At 36.3% G+C, this 17,480-nt stretch overlaps 1 protein-coding gene across 1 annotated transcript in view; it reads right to left on the bottom strand.

The window, feature by feature from the left end:
- Positions 1 to 221: 221 nt before the first annotated feature.
- The window catches only part of FAM241A (family with sequence similarity 241 member A), a 94,576-nt gene continuing 77,317 nt past the window's right edge, over positions 222 to 17,480 (bottom strand). Inside the window, exon 3 of the mRNA XM_069100281.1 lies at positions 222 to 4,106. Coding sequence (XP_068956382.1) covers positions 3,861 to 4,106 — 246 coding nt within the window. The 3' untranslated portion in view covers positions 222 to 3,860. The remainder of the gene's footprint in view (positions 4,107 to 17,480) is intronic.

The following is a 17,480-nucleotide window of genomic DNA, read 5'->3' as shown; positions in this document are numbered from 1 at the left end:
CACACCTGTTTGTTTCCATCAAAATATTCTTGGGAAGCAGTGCTCACCACCACTGTCCCAGGCCTTTTGTTCTAGCAACAGGAAAAGAGGAAAACAGATTTGAGGACTGGGTGCCCATCCAGGTGATGCTGACTGGATCATTTTTGTAGCTGTTGTATAAGGCAGCAATTAACTGATATATGGAACATATAGGCTATTAAAAGAGAGAATACAATAAAGGATTACAGCAGAGTATCTTTTATTAGAAAGGATAACAAAGAACTTTGTATATAAGTTTGTATAACATAAATGGTTTGGACAACCAAGACATTCTGGTAGAGAATTAATATGGCAGTTTTCTAACAAGAACCATCAGCCCTGATATAAGTATTCTGGATGTTCAAAGTTATTTTTAAAATGTTTCACAGATGAAGATGAACTTACTGGGACACACTGTTAAATAAGTAACATTAAAAAAAGTATCCCTTAAATAATATCTCTGACTATTATTTCCCTTGAAATAAGCGTTACAAATAGTGTCGACACATTTGATGTGTCCTGCAGAGTGGATTTCCCCCTGAAACATGTGGTAGCAATATTGTGAAGACCCAGGTCATATGAGTGACAGCTATATATTTCTAATAGAAAGTCAACAAGACTCCTAAATGACAATATACAGCCTGATATACTCCCCTTCTGCACGGTAAAAGTATCTTTTGAGCCATAAAATTTTAAAGTATAAAACAACTTTGAGCTAATGGGTTCCAGAGAAAGCATCAATAAGTGATGGAGGGTAGATGACCACTTGTCAGGGCTACTAAAGGTAAGATTTATCCATCAGATAGAAAGATGGATTCGACTCCCTATGGGTCCTTTTAGCTCTAGGATTCTATGATTACAAGTCCAGAGATGTGCCCCTAGTCTTATTTTATGAATTAATTTCTTTTTTCCAGAATACATCTTTTATTAGCGATATAATACAGGAACAAAACTGAGTTCTATCTTTTCTCTCTCCTTTCCCCAGTTAAAACCCTATGGGAATTGAGGGCTGTAGTTAATCTGCAAACTGGATAATTAGTCCTCAATAACAGCAGTGATTATTCATGAGTCTTCCTGCGTAATTGCTTGGGTTCAGAATTGCCTTCCCAACAATATTGTTAACAGTTGGTTTATCCCATAGGTTGAGGTCCCTTGGGGATGTGCAGCTTCTCAAGATGATAATCAGATAGAAACAAATTAGTTAGTGTACAGGCTGGAATGGCATTCTCCAAGCCCAGCACTTAGGCCAGAGGCAGCATGATGACCACAGGAAATCATTTCTCTGCTAAAAAAGATGCAGGGGTATGGACTGGTAGGCCCTGAGTGTGCCCTGGGCCTTTCTTCACATTTTTCAATGATTTCCCCCCTCTCCAATATTAAAAAGATATTAGTAAAAACCAGAAAATGGCTTCCACACCACTGAAAATGAAGGATGGCTATAGTTATAATACAAAGGTTCTTAAACTTTTTTTTTGTATCATGGACTCCTTTTGGAAATCTATAGGCTGCTTCTTGGAATAACGTTTTTAAATGCATAGAAGAAAATACATAGCATTACAGAGGAAACCAATTTATTGAAGTACGGTGATCAAAATATATCATTTTTCATGGACTCGAGGTTAAGAATGCTTATAGTAGTAGGGAGCAGAGAAGAGTACAATATTTATGACTGATTAAGAAATAAGACAAAATATAAACAAAATACCCAGTTATGCCCGATATTTTATTGGAAAGACAACAGATTTATTCATCCAGGTCAGTTTGTTTGACTACATTTGATATAAGATAAATATCTTATTTCGCTACCTCCTTTTTAAAACTGAGGGCTAATAATATGGGTAAATTATATGGTAATTATTATACATCTTATTCACATATAGCACTAATTCTTTGAATTAGTTACATATCTGAGATTGATGTGACTCAATATCCCATTTTACCTACTCACTTTATTTCATGACCAGACTAGGTTATAGAATTTTCTTTTACCTAGGGAAATGAGTACAATATGCATTCCAACACTTCTTAGAGGCAACATCTTATTGTCTCCATTAAATTAGTTACTAGCTTCCCCCTCCTTCCTTGATAGTACTTGATGGCATACCATGGTAAGTAGTAACAGACAGGTGAAAGGAGATAGCAAAATGCCTGCTTACTTTTTATAATTTGATACACACACATACATATCCCATCAGCATAACAAGGCAATGTATAGTGCTGACTGGATACTAAATAATTTATAACAAAAATGACTTTGAAAAATAGATTCACCATTAGGCACTGGTGGGACCAGAGCAGTTATTAAGCATGTTACATTTCAGAAATTCAAACTCTCAGCAGCATTCCAAAAGAATGTAGTTATTAATATTTTATACTGCTACAAATTCCCATAATCTCTGTTGTTTTTTAACTGTACTTGTGCATAAATGAAAATACCCTTTCATATAGTTTGCACTTGTAAAGGTAGGTAGATTAAGGGTATTTTAGTATAAAAATATTTGCAAACTCAATGTAAGCACACAATAGAGTACAAAGACCTTTTGTAAAAATAAAAAAGTCATAAGTTTAAAAAAGTCAATATTTAAACAAATACACTGTATTTTTTAACACCCTCTGGATGAGATTCTGATTTAGCATCATATGCTCTTATGATATTTTCAGTTACTTTGCTTCTCCATTTAGAGGATTCACAGATTTGGTCTTGCTGCATGTATAAGACTGATGATTATACTTCAAATTTAACTATTTCTTTAATATTGTGCATCTATTTCCTCTCTCTCTCTCTCTCTCTCTCTCTCTCTCTATATATATATATATATATATATATATATATATACACACACACACCAAAGGTGAAAGATTTATTCTTTTCTTTTTGAAAGAGAAAGAAAAAGATGCAGGCAGATTTTGTAACAAGTTAGGGAAAAAAATACTCCACTGTCCAGCTAAGAAACAGATTTTGATTTATATCTTAAAGTAGCAGTTTAAAAAAGAACTATAAAATTGTAAAAGTTATGAAAAATACACTGAAAGTGTCCCATGGAAAATAAAAAATAAAAACTCAAGCTTGTTGGATAGGAGAAAATACCACAGCCTAATTAGGCATGTCACAAGGTAGGTATGCAGCCAGCTGAGCATATACCGGGCACTTGTGGCTCCTGGATTAACAAAGAACTCACCAGCACCAAAATTTCTAAAACCTTCAATGACAGACTGAAGTGGCTCCAGGCCTAAGGAAGTTTTAATCCACTTGGGCAGTTCCTCTCACAACAGTACATGTCTTTTTTTTTTAACTTCTAGAAAATGAGCTAGAATGATTCATTTTCATCACAAGAATAGTCATAAAGCCAACTCTCATTTACACATGGGTATGGGGATGGCAAGGATAACTGAAATCCCACATCCCCCAAATGAAAGTGGGAATATCTGGGAAATAATCTTCAAGTAAAATATCACTTTAGCTTCTTTCTCCCTAAATTATTTACAAGGAGTAAAACTGATATCTCTAAATGTCATAACTTCTGTCTCATTTTGCCTATGAAAACAATTCCATTCAATAATAAATAATTCATCATTTTTGGGGTAGTAGTGTTTATGATTAGTGCTCAATAAGTGGGCAAAAGTCATTACTGGGAAATAAGGGGTCTGGACCACCTGAAAATTAACCCCCAAATAAAGAAGAGTTGACTTTATTTTCAAAGAATATCCATTTATAAATTCAGTTAGAAAATGGCTGACATAATTTGTAACAAAGCAGATTTCTGTAGCTTTTGTTTGCTTAAATATCCATCAACATACAAGATGGCTTCCATATGTCAAACCACACATGGATCAGCTATGTTTTACTCTTGTACATAAATAATGACAATGCAAAGAACAGCAACTAGTCCGAGAGCTTGTAGGCCAAGAAACCAGAGCATAAACCAAAAGAAAATGACTATGACTGGTTCCACAATCCGTTCTCCGAAATACATCCTTGTGAAGCCCATGTTGATTAGGCTTTTGTTTAGTTCACCAAAAAGGGTCCCCATCTTTTTGTAGTCATCTATAACAGGTTCCACACTATGATTCTGTGATTCTTCTATGTCCTGTAAATAAGAAAAAGGAAAAAGGAATTCAATGTGGCTTAAAATAACTTAATGTAGTCATGTCATATGAATGGACAACAATCACTAGCATGGTTGTAAGCACATTCAATAAACACTTCATACATGAGTTGCAGACGTATGGGTGTTTTTCTTCTTAAATTCAGACAGAATTGTGAATATACTTGCTTTTCAAAAAGGTAGAAAATACCCACATCTCCAATCCAATAAATATTTGTAAAGTACCTATTACTATGCGCCAGGCACTGTGCTAAGCTCTGGATTACAATTAGTAAAAAGATCCTGCCCTGAAGGAGCTTACACTCGAAAAGGAGGACCACAGAAAAGGAAGCAGGAGAAGGGGAGAACACTAGGGAGTACCTGGCGGGGGAGCATCTTGTTCAATGGAGTTGAAATCAGGCAGAACAGCAGACACTAAGTCGTGAGCTAAGAGTTTGGCTTCTGCCATATATAAAGGAAGGCATTGGGGGGAGTTTGGTACTCTGCCTTTCGCCATCCAATCAGAAGGGAGAAGAGGCTGAAGGAGACAGTCAAGGCTAGAGCTAGCAGCACGGTAGTAAGTTCAGAAGAGATGAACTAGGAGGAGTATCTTGTTAATTGAAATATCTCAGTGTATGTCTTAATTTCTGTAGATTCCAACCAATCAAGCTCACCTAACAACCCTGACCCACAGGAGCTAAGAGAGACAGATTAAAATTTGTCATGCCCTAGTTTAGTGAGATACAAATAAGTCTGTTGAGACAAGCTGATTAAAAGTTCACTTTCTCTTTATTGCAGATTTTTATAGTGACAATTTGTTGGAAATCTACTTCCTCATTGTAGAATATTATAGATTTCAGTAATAAGCAGGATGACTTTGGAGAAGAAGTTATTTGTCTCCTTCTTAGAGTTAATCTCTTTTATTCTAGAGACATATTCATTAACTTATTTTACAAAGGAGCTTATTTGGCATGACCAGGGGGATGGGCCAGAGTCCAATTATGGCATAGTAATATCACAGATATAGGTACCTTAAAGGGTCTCTGTTATTCTTCTTATAACAATAAGTTTTTATCACTACTTTATTATGTTATCTAAATTAAACATTTAACAGTTTTCTTCACATTTTAGATATTTTCCTATTCTCAATTTATAGTATATTGTATAAAAAGCCACTTTCATCTTGGTTTTCATACTTAAATTTCTGATTAAGGTTTGGTTGCCTATTAAAACAATTCCATTCCATAAGCATTTATTCAGCAACTAACTATATTCAAGGCACCAAACTAGGCACTGGAAAGACAAAGACAAAAATGAAATAGTTCCTGCTCTCAAGGAGCTTATATTCTAATGAGGAAAAACAACATATACATAGATAAGTAAATGCAACATATATACGAAGAGCTTGCTGGTGTGTTGAGAAAATCACAATGATGGCATCCTAGCTTCCCTTTGCCCTGGTGACAAATATAGATTTATTTAGATGATAATATCTTACCTTCATTTTAGTAGTTAGAACTGCAGAGTTCAATTTAAAAAAATAAAATCACATATCTCTTTGGACACATTTCTTTTTATTTTTCCAAAATTTTATTTTAGACTCAAACGCCAGAACACAAATACAGAATAGAGAAAAGAAACAAAAAAAATCATAAACTTAAATGTTGGAACTTAAATACAAAGTTAGAAATAAAGAAAAAAAGCTTGTCGTGTGCATAAGAAAGGATTCAAAATAAGTAACAATAAATTTTCATTTCAAGAAAGCCTATATGATAAATAATGCTCATGTTGACAATTGTCCATCTTTTCTTTGCTTCCTTGTGAGTTATCTTTCGTTCTCTCTTGAGCACTTTTTTACTTTGTTCTTTTATTCCCTCCGCCCAATTCCTCCCAGAAGGCCACAATAAATTTTAGATATGTTTCTCTATAGCTATATATATATATATATGTATATATATATACACATACATATATACATACACATACAGACATATACTTTCCCAAATCAATTCTATTCCTAATTGTTTTTTATGTATGATTATATCTTGTTTCCTATCCCTACTGCCTCCTCTACTTCTACCCACTACTTTGCCCTCTTATGACTTGCCTAACTCCCTCCAAGGATCCCTCCCCATCCCCTAATTCCCATAAATCTAAACACCCTTCTATACCACTATTTCACCTATTCCCTCACCCTCCCCTCTAAAGATCCCTCTCTTGTCTTCTCCCCCCTTCATATACCCCTACTGTTTTCTTCTGAATTTAGAAGACTTTTATTCTCTTCTAAAGATATATGTATTGTTCCCTCTTAAACCCATTCCTGATGAAAGTAGGTTACCAGAACTACCAGCCCTCCTCCCCCATCTAATTTCTCTGTATCAATTCTTCCTCTTGCACCTCATTTGTATAAAATAATTACTCCTGAAGCTGTTCCTAAATGGCGTATTTCTAAATAACTTTTTACATGACTACAAATTAAAATCTTTCCTTTTTATTTTTTTATATTTTTAAGCAATTGGGGTTAAGTAACTTGCTCAAGGTTACACGGCCAGGTGTTTCTGGGTGGGTGCTAAGTGTCTGAGCCCAGGATTCGATCTCCAGGTCTTCTCAACACTGGAGCCGGTGCTCTTACTCGCTGTGCTACCTGGCCGCCCCTCCTTTTTATTTTCTTAAAAGAATGAGTTGGGTTAGAAGAATGATAAGATGGAAATTTGTAATGCAAATCTGTCACCATTAGGTATATGCCTGATGTTCATAACATCGGTATTCATAAGTGGAAATAGTGACTTTGTTTTGTACCTCTCTAAAGTATTGATTACATATTGTAGTTATGCTTGTGTGTAATATCACCATACACAGTAAGTTTCTCGGGACGACATACCTTAAAGGGACCATTTCTTATCTGGACTTTGTATTACTACCTATCTCTGCCAATGTTCTCTGCACAAATTTGGCATTCAATGTTTGAGGAACTGAATTGTATTTGATATGGTTTTGTTGGAACCATTTAGTTTAGTTGGGGCTGAAATTATATTTTTGAATTGTCTTAATATGCAGTTCTTTCATTAGAAGGAAAGTTGTACACTTTTCAAGTTATCATGTGCAATTTATGTATTGCCTTTTGCGAATGTCTCTTCTTATACATTAGGGAACAGATGACTGTTCTTGACTATATCAGTTCTTTGCATATTTTCTCATGTAAAAATTTTATCTCGTAGTTCTTAGAAATGTTTTTCTCATCAACTATTTTTCTTTCTATCACCATCACATTTTTGTGGTACAGCATTTTTATTCTGATGTAATCAAATCTACCTACCAATGTTTCCAGTTTCTTCTATTTGTTCAATATATATTTACCTTTACTCCACAGAAGACATAAGCCTATTATTTCATTTCTCTAATCCTTTAATGTTTTATTTTCATTACTTAAATCTATGATATAGCTAGAATTTATTATGATACATGGTATGTAGTGTCTCTAAAGCTATTTCCCGTCATTTCTATCTAGTGCTCCTGAGAGTATTTATTAAAGAATAACTTCTATTTTTCTTTTCCATAGGTTTAAAAAACACTGATCTTTTGTAAATATTTGGTTCTATTTCCAACATCTCTATTCCGTTCTGCTGACCTATGTTTACATTACCTGTCTGATATTAGATGGGGTTGATTCTTTTATGAGACTATTAAAGTCTAGTTGGCCCAGTCTACCTCTATTAGGTGGAATATCCCTTGATGTTCTTGTTCATTTCCCCAAAATAAGTTTAAGTTTCTGCAAAGGACATTTCCTCATGATCATCTAATGTGATAGGACAGTACAGGTATTAATAAAATCAGTAAATTAATCTAAGGTACATTATCATTCTTACTATGTCCTACAAACCCATCTACCCACTGAATATTTTCTAATCACAGAATCACAAAATCTCAAAGTTGGAAGGAGCCTCAGAGGTGATCTGGTCCATCAAGTGCCTTAACAGGTACTGCCTCTTCCATATCTCTGATAACTGATCACTCACCCTCTATCTGAAGGCCTCCAGTTATGGGAAACTCTATCTCCCCAGACAGTCCATTTCATGTTGATAGTTCTGACTGTTAACAGATTTTTCTTTATATCTCGTGAATATCTGCAATCTTTACTCCATATATCCGCCCCTTGGGACCAAATGAAACAAAATTAATCCCTCTTTAACGTGACAGTTCTATATATGAGAACATATATAAACAGACAGCTATCAGGGATCTCTTCTTTTTTATTTTTCAGGGGGGAGGGCAGGGCAAGTGGGGTTAAGTGACTTGCCCAAGGTCATACAGCTAGTAAGTGTTAAGTGTCTGGGGCCGCATTTGAACTCAGGTCCTCCTGACTCCAGGGTCAGTGTTCTAAGTCACTACACCACCTCGCCGCCCCTGGGCTCTCCTTTTCAGGCTAAACATCTCCAGTTCCTGCAATCATCTTTGATAGTATGGTTTTGAGTACATTTACATTACTGATAACTCTCCTTTAGAACCACTCCAAGTTTGTCAACATCTTTACTAAACATTTAAAGCCAAACATAATATTCTAGATGTGGTCCGAGTTGAGTAGCAAATAATGGGACTGTATTCTCCTTCTTTCTGGACATGAAGCACTATGGTCACTTTTACTTTTTTGCCTATCTCATTAAAGTGCTGATTCATATAGTGTTGGTATTACATGAAACTTCTCCAGATCTCTGTCTGTCTGTATGTCTGTCTCTCTCTCTCTATATATATACACACACACACACATATATACATATATACATGTGCACATACATAACAGTTGAATTTTTGAACACACTTGCAGAACTTTTCAATTATACTTATTATATTATATTTACTCTCTTCTACAAAGTCTTAATCCAATGCCTCATTATGCCATGGAAATGATGCTGGTTCTTAAAGGAGATTGGCTCTGATACATTCAACTATGAGGAAACAGTTTTGAGTACAACCTTATCAATAGGTTATGTGTTTTCCAAGGACTAGCCTGGTTAAGCATGGAAAGAATCATGAATGGTGGGCTACAAAGCTGGTTATAATTTTTTGGACAATACAACCATGAAGTAAAGAAAAATATGAACCACCACTTAGCCTCTACGCTATGATGGCAGTGACAGAAAATGGAACAGAAGATGCTAAGAATCACAATTTTTAGACTATGAGCATTAATTTAATCATTGGTACTCTAAATATGAGATTTTTATTTTTAGATGAGTGAATACACTAGTAGATGAATTAAATTGTATCAAGCATAAGAATCTTTTGGTCACTTCAATGCAAAAGATATAGGCAAGGATGCAAACAAACCAAAAAAAAGGTGGAAAATATGGTTCATGAAGTATGGAACCAGAGAGGCCCTTTCAACACAATGTTCATTGTTCATCGTCTTTGACAATTTTCTGGATGTGACAACAGGTGAAAATGAGAGTTGTTTTAATTGGAAGAAGCGAAGTTGTTTAACCTAGAGAAGATCTGATGAGAGGAGAAGGAAACATAACTGTCTTAAAGCACTGAAGGGTTGTCACATGGTGGAAGGATTAGTCTTGCTCTGTTTGGCTAAAAGCTACAAAGAGGCAAATTGAGGCTTGGTGCCCCTAACAATGAGAGTTGTCCAAAAGTGGAATGATTTGCTTGGAGAGCTGGTGGTTTCTCCCTCCTTAAAGGTCATCCAATAGAGTTTGAATGACCAATTGCCATGTGTGTTATAGTGAGCATTCCTTTCCTGTATAGGTTATACTAGAGGGCTGCTGAGGTCTCTTTCAATTCTTGACTTCAATGATTGATTTGTGTTTCCTAGTGATTAGTGACTTGGATCACACTCTCTTAGAGGGGGCACTGATGGTTTGTAATTCTTTTGAAAACTGTTCATATGCTTTGGCTGCTCATCTATTTAGGAATGGCTCTTGGTCTTACATATCTGTGTTAGTTGCCTGTACATCTTGAATATTAGACTTTTATCAGAGGTATCTCATGAAAATTCAACAATTTAACTAGCTGTTCACATGCTGCCTTCTCTCTTCTTTAGCTCCTATATTCAACTGACATTGGTAATAAAAGCAGTATTTGTGCTCCAAAAGTTTTCACTTCCATAGCCAGGACTTTAGAAATAATTACTATTACCCCCCATTAGTTTTAATAGTATCAGTAGATATAGATATTTGATAGTACAATGGATAGAACTTAGGTCAGGAACATCTGAGTTTGAATCCAGTCTCAGGCATTTATTAGCAATGTGATACTGGGCAAGTAACTTAATTTGTTTGCCTCAATCTCCTCATATATAAAAATAAGGATAATAAACAGCTACTTCCTAGGGTTGTTGTGAAAATCAATGAGATAATGATTGTGAAGCACTCAGTACAATGCCTGGAGCATACTAAGCACTATATAAAACGTTAGCTATCCTTATCATATGTCTCCAGGTGGCATGTCTCAGGGGCTCTCCACATGTTTGAGAGACATCCCAGGAGGCTTCCATTATACCCCTCAGCAATCAATTGTCAAGCACAGACCCAATAAAGAGATAAGAGAAGACACTCCCCTCTCACTCCTTTGTAGAAGTGGGAGGTCCATGAAGGTAGAACACTGCATGTATTTTCAGACTATCTGATGTAATGATCAAATTTGTTGATTTTTCAATTATTCCCCTTTTTCTTTTCTTTAAAAATTTATTTTTTTTGTGGGCTGGCTCTCTGAGAGGGGGAGGCAGAGGGATATTGGGAGAAATTCTGGTGACATACAAAACAAAAGCTATTGATGGTATATAATTTTTAAAAGGCAAGGAATTATCAGCTACCATGAGCTGTCCCTTCCTTCTGTGACCCATACTAGATATCCTCTTTACTGGAGGCACCTATGGATCCTCACCATCATTCCTTCTATGAGAACCTTAAACCTACTGCAGACTTACAACAGTTCAGGGGCCACTCTTCTCTTATTTCTTGCTCTACTGAGCAGCCTCTTGGGGCTGAGTGTGGATCCTCTTCTTAGCCTCTCCAGAGTTATTTTCCCCCAAACTTCTTTCTTATGGTATTTCTATTCTTTCAAAGAACACTTCATTCTCCCTGGTAAACCAATAATACACAGGGAACAGAGAAGCATCCCTTCTCCAGTCCTCAACCCTTCCTTCCTTGAGAGTAACCTGCATTTTGTGTGCATGTAGTTATTGTTTGGCACTGTAAGAAATACAGAGAGTTCAATCTCCTTATGTGATGGAAATATTCTATATTTGTAGACAATGAGACACTCAACAGTTCTCCATGACTCTGGCTGTTAACTGACTGTGAACATTGAACTTTTTGTTGCTGTTGTTGTTCAGTCATTTCAGTCATGTGACTCTTTGTGACCCCATTTAGGGTTTTCTTGAAAAGATACTGGAAGTGGTTTGCCATTTTCTTTTCTTGCTCATCTTATAGTTAGAGGGAATTGGGGCAAACAAGAGTTAAGTGACTTGCCCAGGGTCACAGAGCTAGTTAAGTGTCTGAGGCCAAATTTGAACTCAGGAAGATGAGTCTTCCTGATTTGAAGTAGAGTGCTTTATTCACTATGCCAACCAGTGCCCCCCAACTATCTTTTTACTGTGCCTCTTTTTGGGGCTGGGACTGGTTGGTTAGTGGAGGAGGGGTGGAGGAAATTCTTGTGAACTTTACTGATGAAATCAAACTTCCAGCCACTTCCTTTCTCAACTCTTACCAACTGATCAAACATCAAAAGCAATCAACTTATATTTTTGCTTTTTCATTCTATCTTTTGTGCCTTTGCTTTCACTATATTTCTGTACCACTCTTCTCTTGATTCCCACTATTTTTAAGGCATAGATCAAGTCTCACTTTTCCCATTAGGCTTTTCTTGATTATGCTAGTCTTAGGAGATCTTTCTTCCTCTTAAGCTTAATCGTGCTGCCCTTACCATTCATTCATTTAATAAACATTTCCTGAACACCTACTCAGTTCAAGGCACTATAAGTATGGGAAATAAAGACCAAGATGTTTTGGTCCCTGTCCTCAAGGAAACCACAGTCTGTTAGAGAGATTTAAGATGACTACACAATTCATTTGCACAGAAGGAACTTCTCTATCTTGCTGCCTGGCTTTATCTAAATGGGCTCTAAGTCTATTCTTATATCAAAATTCTACAGTATCCCTTGGTAACCATAATTCTTGCTATATTTGGTTCAGTTTCTCTATCAATAATTTTTATGATTCCTTACAAGAAATATTGCTAATCCCGTGGGGGTTGATACAGCCCATAATACTTTCAAGAATAAAGACTTTCATTTGTTTGGTGGTTAAAATGGGGAAATCTTGCTTAATATACTTGTCTGACATTTGTAAAAACAGAAATCGGGTGGCTGAAAATTTATTATAAATTATAATATGTTTTTCAGTTCTTGGGATTAGACTCTTGTTTTATAGTCTGAACAGGATAAATAAGTAAGTTAAACTGCTGGATTTATTTCTTTTCATTCTAGATACTCACATTCCTAAACCATAATGTTGGCCCCTTTTAGAAGTATTTTTCTAATACTAGCAGATTCTATTCTAATAATTTCACTTGTCTACCTCAGTTTTTGGCATAGGGTTTTAAAGAAAATAAAACTTTTTAAGATGGTAGCAAAGGACACAAACACTGCCCGAGAGGTTTCCATTTTGGATTATACTGGCTAGTACTTCTTTTAGACTTGATCAATATCCAATCTATTCATATGCCCTTAGAATTTCCAGTGGACTTGTGTAGAGACCAGAAACTCTTGGAACTATCCAGGATATAGAAAATGTTCTAATGTAATTGACTATAATTTGACTGATTATGCCATCTGACTAATCCAAATAGCCTGGCTCACAACACTCATAACTACTCTTATGAGGTCTTTCATAAATTCAATCTTCTACCTCTGACTCTTCCCAAGACACCAGCTATTAAAATGAAAAACTTTAAAATGGATATCTGGTATTTGTAATTTTCCTTCCTCTCAGAATCCCAGCATCTGGGACTCAGAGGTCTTCCTGCCTTGCACATGCCTGAACAAAAACTACCTCTACATATCTCCAACAAGTAGCAATCAATCTTCTCCAGGACTGCAGAAAAAATCAACTGCTGGTTCAAACTCTCTCTCTTCCAGGACCTTCCAATTCTACCCCCACTCTGCTACCAATTCCTGGGGCTGCCCCCACTCTTATTCACTAAGGGCAGTCCTCAATCCCCTGACAATCTCATAAGTGTCCTGAAAGATTTAAAAGGTTGGTTTTGTTAAGAAACTGAGGAAAACAAAGCATTCAAAGTATAAAAAGGAAGCATCTCAAAGAACAGATTCTGAACTGGTTTGGATGTCAAAGATACTTGAATCTGAGACCCATTTGGGGTCCTACTGGTGCCAGGACAGTGAGAAGGGATGCAGGTGTCAAGGACTCAGGCTCAAGTCCCTCATCTTCTACTTACTCCTTTTGTAACTGAAGACAAATAATTGTTTCTGTGAACCAAATGAGGGAGCTGAACTAGATGGTTCCTAAGCTCTCTTCCAACTCCAAATCTCCGCTTCTATGAATGTTCCCAACTGCTGTCCATAAAACTGTAATGTAGGAACATGGCATTATCTACTTTGATTGCTAAACTACAGTGATAGCAACTTGTAGGAAGCTGAAATAATGCCTGGAAACAAGAATAATAATTAACCAAGATATTGATGATGTGAATAATTTATTCATCTTTTACATCTGACCACAATGCCTAGAGCGCAGCTGACATTCAGTGCACACTTGTTGAATGAATAAATGAAGGAACAACCTTTTCTTGGTTCAGGATTAGGTTTGATTAATTAGGTTAATCAGGGTTAATTTTCTAGGTTTAGGATTAAGTATTAGATGTAACTTCAAATCTTAAAAAAATAAACACCAAATGATTCTTCCTGGGTAAGAGGCAGTAACACTAGACTCAAGCAGCGCCTAGAGGGGAGTCAGTCAGCCAGCATTTATTAAGTACTTACTATATGTGCCGTTTGGGCAGTTAGGTGGCATAGGTGGATAGAGTGCCAGGCCTGGAGTCTAGAAGACTCATCTTCATGAATTCAAATCCCAGCCTGCAACACTTACTAGCTGTGTGACACTTAACCCTGTTTGCCTCAGTTTCCTCATCTGTAAAATGAACTGGAATGGGAAATGGCAAACTGCTCCAATATCTCTGTCAAGAAAACCCCAAATGGGGTCATGAAGAGCTGGACATAACTTAAAAGACTCAACAATAACAACAAAATGTGCCAGGTGCTATGCTAAGCAGATGCAGGTACAAAGAAAGGCAAAAGATTGTCTCTACTTTCCAGGAGCTCACAGTCTGATGGGGGAGACAACACATTAACAACCATGTTCAAACAAGCTATATACACGATAAACTGGTGGTAGTCTCAGAGGAAAGGCACTAGAATTAAGGGGGACTGGGAAAGATTTCCTACAGAAGGTAAGATTTTAACTGAGATGGAAAGGAAGTCTGGGAAGCCAGGAAGCAGAGAGAGCCAGTGAAAACACCTGGGTCAGAGATGAACTGTCTTGTTTGAGCCACATAAGGAGGCCAAAGTGCCTGGAAGGTGGTGTTATAAGGTATAAGAGGACTAGACAAGTAGGAAGGGCTTTAAAAGTCAAACAGAGGAGAGGCTTCTATAATCAGAACCCTGGAAATTCTTTCAATGACACTATTCTGTGTGAATAGATTCTTTCCAGTAAAATAGTCTAATTCTGAGCAAAGAAATCCTATTTTCTAAGGAGTCATTAAATAGTTATTTTCCTTCCTATTAATTGGAGAATATTCCATATGTCAATATTTAAGGCTTAAGTGGAAATGTACAAAAGACTTCCTTCTAAAAAAATTTATTCCATGTTCTTTACACATTCCACCACCAAAGAAGAAGGCTTTTTTTTCTCCACATAGGGTGTTATATAAACAATATTCTAACAAACTAGTTAGTCTCAGTGTAAGGATTAGTTAACTAATAAGGGTAGAGAAACTGAAAACCATAGTTCTTGGCTTTAGGACTAGTTGCAAAGTGAAAACTCTCATGCCTAAAATTCATCATTTAAAATTATTTTAATTTGATTCATATGTTTCTTATTCACATTTGCTTAAAGCATACTAGTTGATTCTTAGAAGTTTTATGAATTCTAAAAAATAGACCAAGATGGATACTATAATTAAAAAGCACATAGCTTTCTTTCCTATTCCCCACTTGGTCATGAATAATTGAATAGAAGAAAACATGGGAGGAAAAACAAACTTTGAGATTTTTGGAAGTTCAATTTGTCACAAATTTTATAATTTTCTTTCTTTAACATTTTCATTTGATAGGATCATACTCAAAAAACGAGTTGCCTTGCCCATTATCCAAAAAAGATATGAAAAGAAACGACCCCCATCCCTACCCCAAGCATTATTAGGAGACATTCAAACCCTCATCAAGAGGAAGCTATTTCTAAAGAAAAAAAATGTTTAATGTTGTGTGTGTTATGTTTAATTTACTTTCTTCTCATTATGTAATAGGGTCAGTGGTTATGACTGTGAAATACTACAGACTGATTGGTGGTTATCAAAAACATCTTTTCTTTAATATTTAGTCTTCTGCAGAGTCTCATTTTGTTTTTTCCTATACCTCTTGATTACAAAATCTAAGTCCTAAAACGAAGGCTTCCCAGGATACATAGGCAACTAGAAAACAATGATTAGACAATGACAGGATTAAACATTTCATTTTGGAAACATCACAATATGTTTTAAAATTAAGACAAAATCAAACTTTCTGCTTCCCAACTGCAATTTCAGGTGCAAAACAGTTGCAACTGCTTCAATTACATTGTTTCCTGGGTCTTTTCTTCTTTGCAAGCAACAAAACATTTACAAAGTGGTTTTTGCTTTGTATTGTTTTCCCGATGAAAAGCTGAAATGTTTACAGTGAGACTGTTTCTGAAGTATAACATCTGGTGAAATAGTAGTTTGCACAATGTACCATTAGTATTAAAATGCATGCATATTATAACTAGACACTCAAGGGAGTTTCATTTCCATAATCCCATTTCATTTTTATCAAATTAAATATTATAAAATACTATAGCTACATTTGGAAAGGACCTCAGAGGCCATCTATTCCAGTGCTCTTGTTTTCCTGGGGCTTGAGGATATAGGTCACCCAGCATCAGAACTTAGATTTGAACTCAAGTTTTTCACTTGGGGGCCAATGCTCTTTCTATTGTACTTCTGTTTGAACTGTCAAATACATTATTATTATGTAGAGAGCAAGTGAATGAATGGCTGTGTGCCTAAACATCCCAATTGATAAGTCAACTCCTAAGACAAGCAGAATGACTACGTAGGTGCCATCAAGATGAAGAGTATCATTTAATGGATGATTTAGTTCTTTAATGCGAGACAACATAGCATAGTGGATGGAGCACTGGCTATGGAGTCATAAAAATGATTGATTGTTAAGAACCTTAGAAAACCATCTAGTCCAACTCTTCTCATTTTACAGATTGATGAATAAATGGAAAATGTCACCTACCTCACAAGGTTATTTTAAGGATCAAGATGATAAATGTAAGGAGTTCTGAAAACCTTAAAATGCTATAGAAACGTGAGTTATTATTGTTAATAGGTATGGATATACACAGATAGATACATGTTAGGCCAAGTCAACAAGCATTTATTGCTTGATTGATGCCAGGCCCAGTGCTAATACAAAAAGAAGCAGAAAGAAAGTCCCTGCCCTCAAAGAGCTAACATTTCAATGGGAGAAGAAAATGCATATAAAAAATGTAAATCAGGGGTGGAGAGGGGTGGAAAAGGTGGGGAGACACCTGTGCCAGAGTATGACAGAGAAATTCTGGAGAGTAAGGAGTGCAGGAATGAAGACCTGTCCAGCCTGGGAGTCCTCCTTACAATGACTTTCTAGGAGGATTGTTGTCTTGTCTTTCGATCTCAAAGAGGACCATGACATCAGGAAGATGATGTCATGACTTGTAAATGATTTAAGTGAGGGAGGACTATGCAAAGTCACCCTTCTCCCTTTCTCCTCAGGAGCCAGCAGAGTCCAGTGGTAAGAATCAATTAATCAGAGGAGGTGGAGGGTACTTCCAGTATGAGAATTTCAGAGGCAGTGTGAACTTCCAGGTAAAGAGGTTTCATGATAGTGAAAGCCTGAACAGTCAGAAGCTCAGCCTGGAGTAGAGTAGAGTATTTATTAAGTGCTTATTATGTCTTAAGTCCTAGAGAGACAATATAAGCAATCAAGTCAGTTCCTGCCTGAACAGGGAAAGAGGAGCTGAAAAGGATGGTGGTGTGTGGGTTTCTGATTGGGACAAGGTGGCTGGCAAGGAAGGGAAG

The sequence above is a fragment of the Petaurus breviceps genome, unplaced genomic scaffold (assembly GCF_028583685.1).
Source record: "Petaurus breviceps papuanus isolate PSGF00001 unplaced genomic scaffold, PetGlider_PUasm1.0 126, whole genome shotgun sequence".
NCBI classification, from domain to species: domain Eukaryota; kingdom Metazoa; phylum Chordata; class Mammalia; order Diprotodontia; family Petauridae; genus Petaurus; species Petaurus breviceps.
The sequence above is the reverse complement of the archived record's forward strand: the minus strand, read 5'-3'. Positions and strand labels throughout refer to the sequence as shown.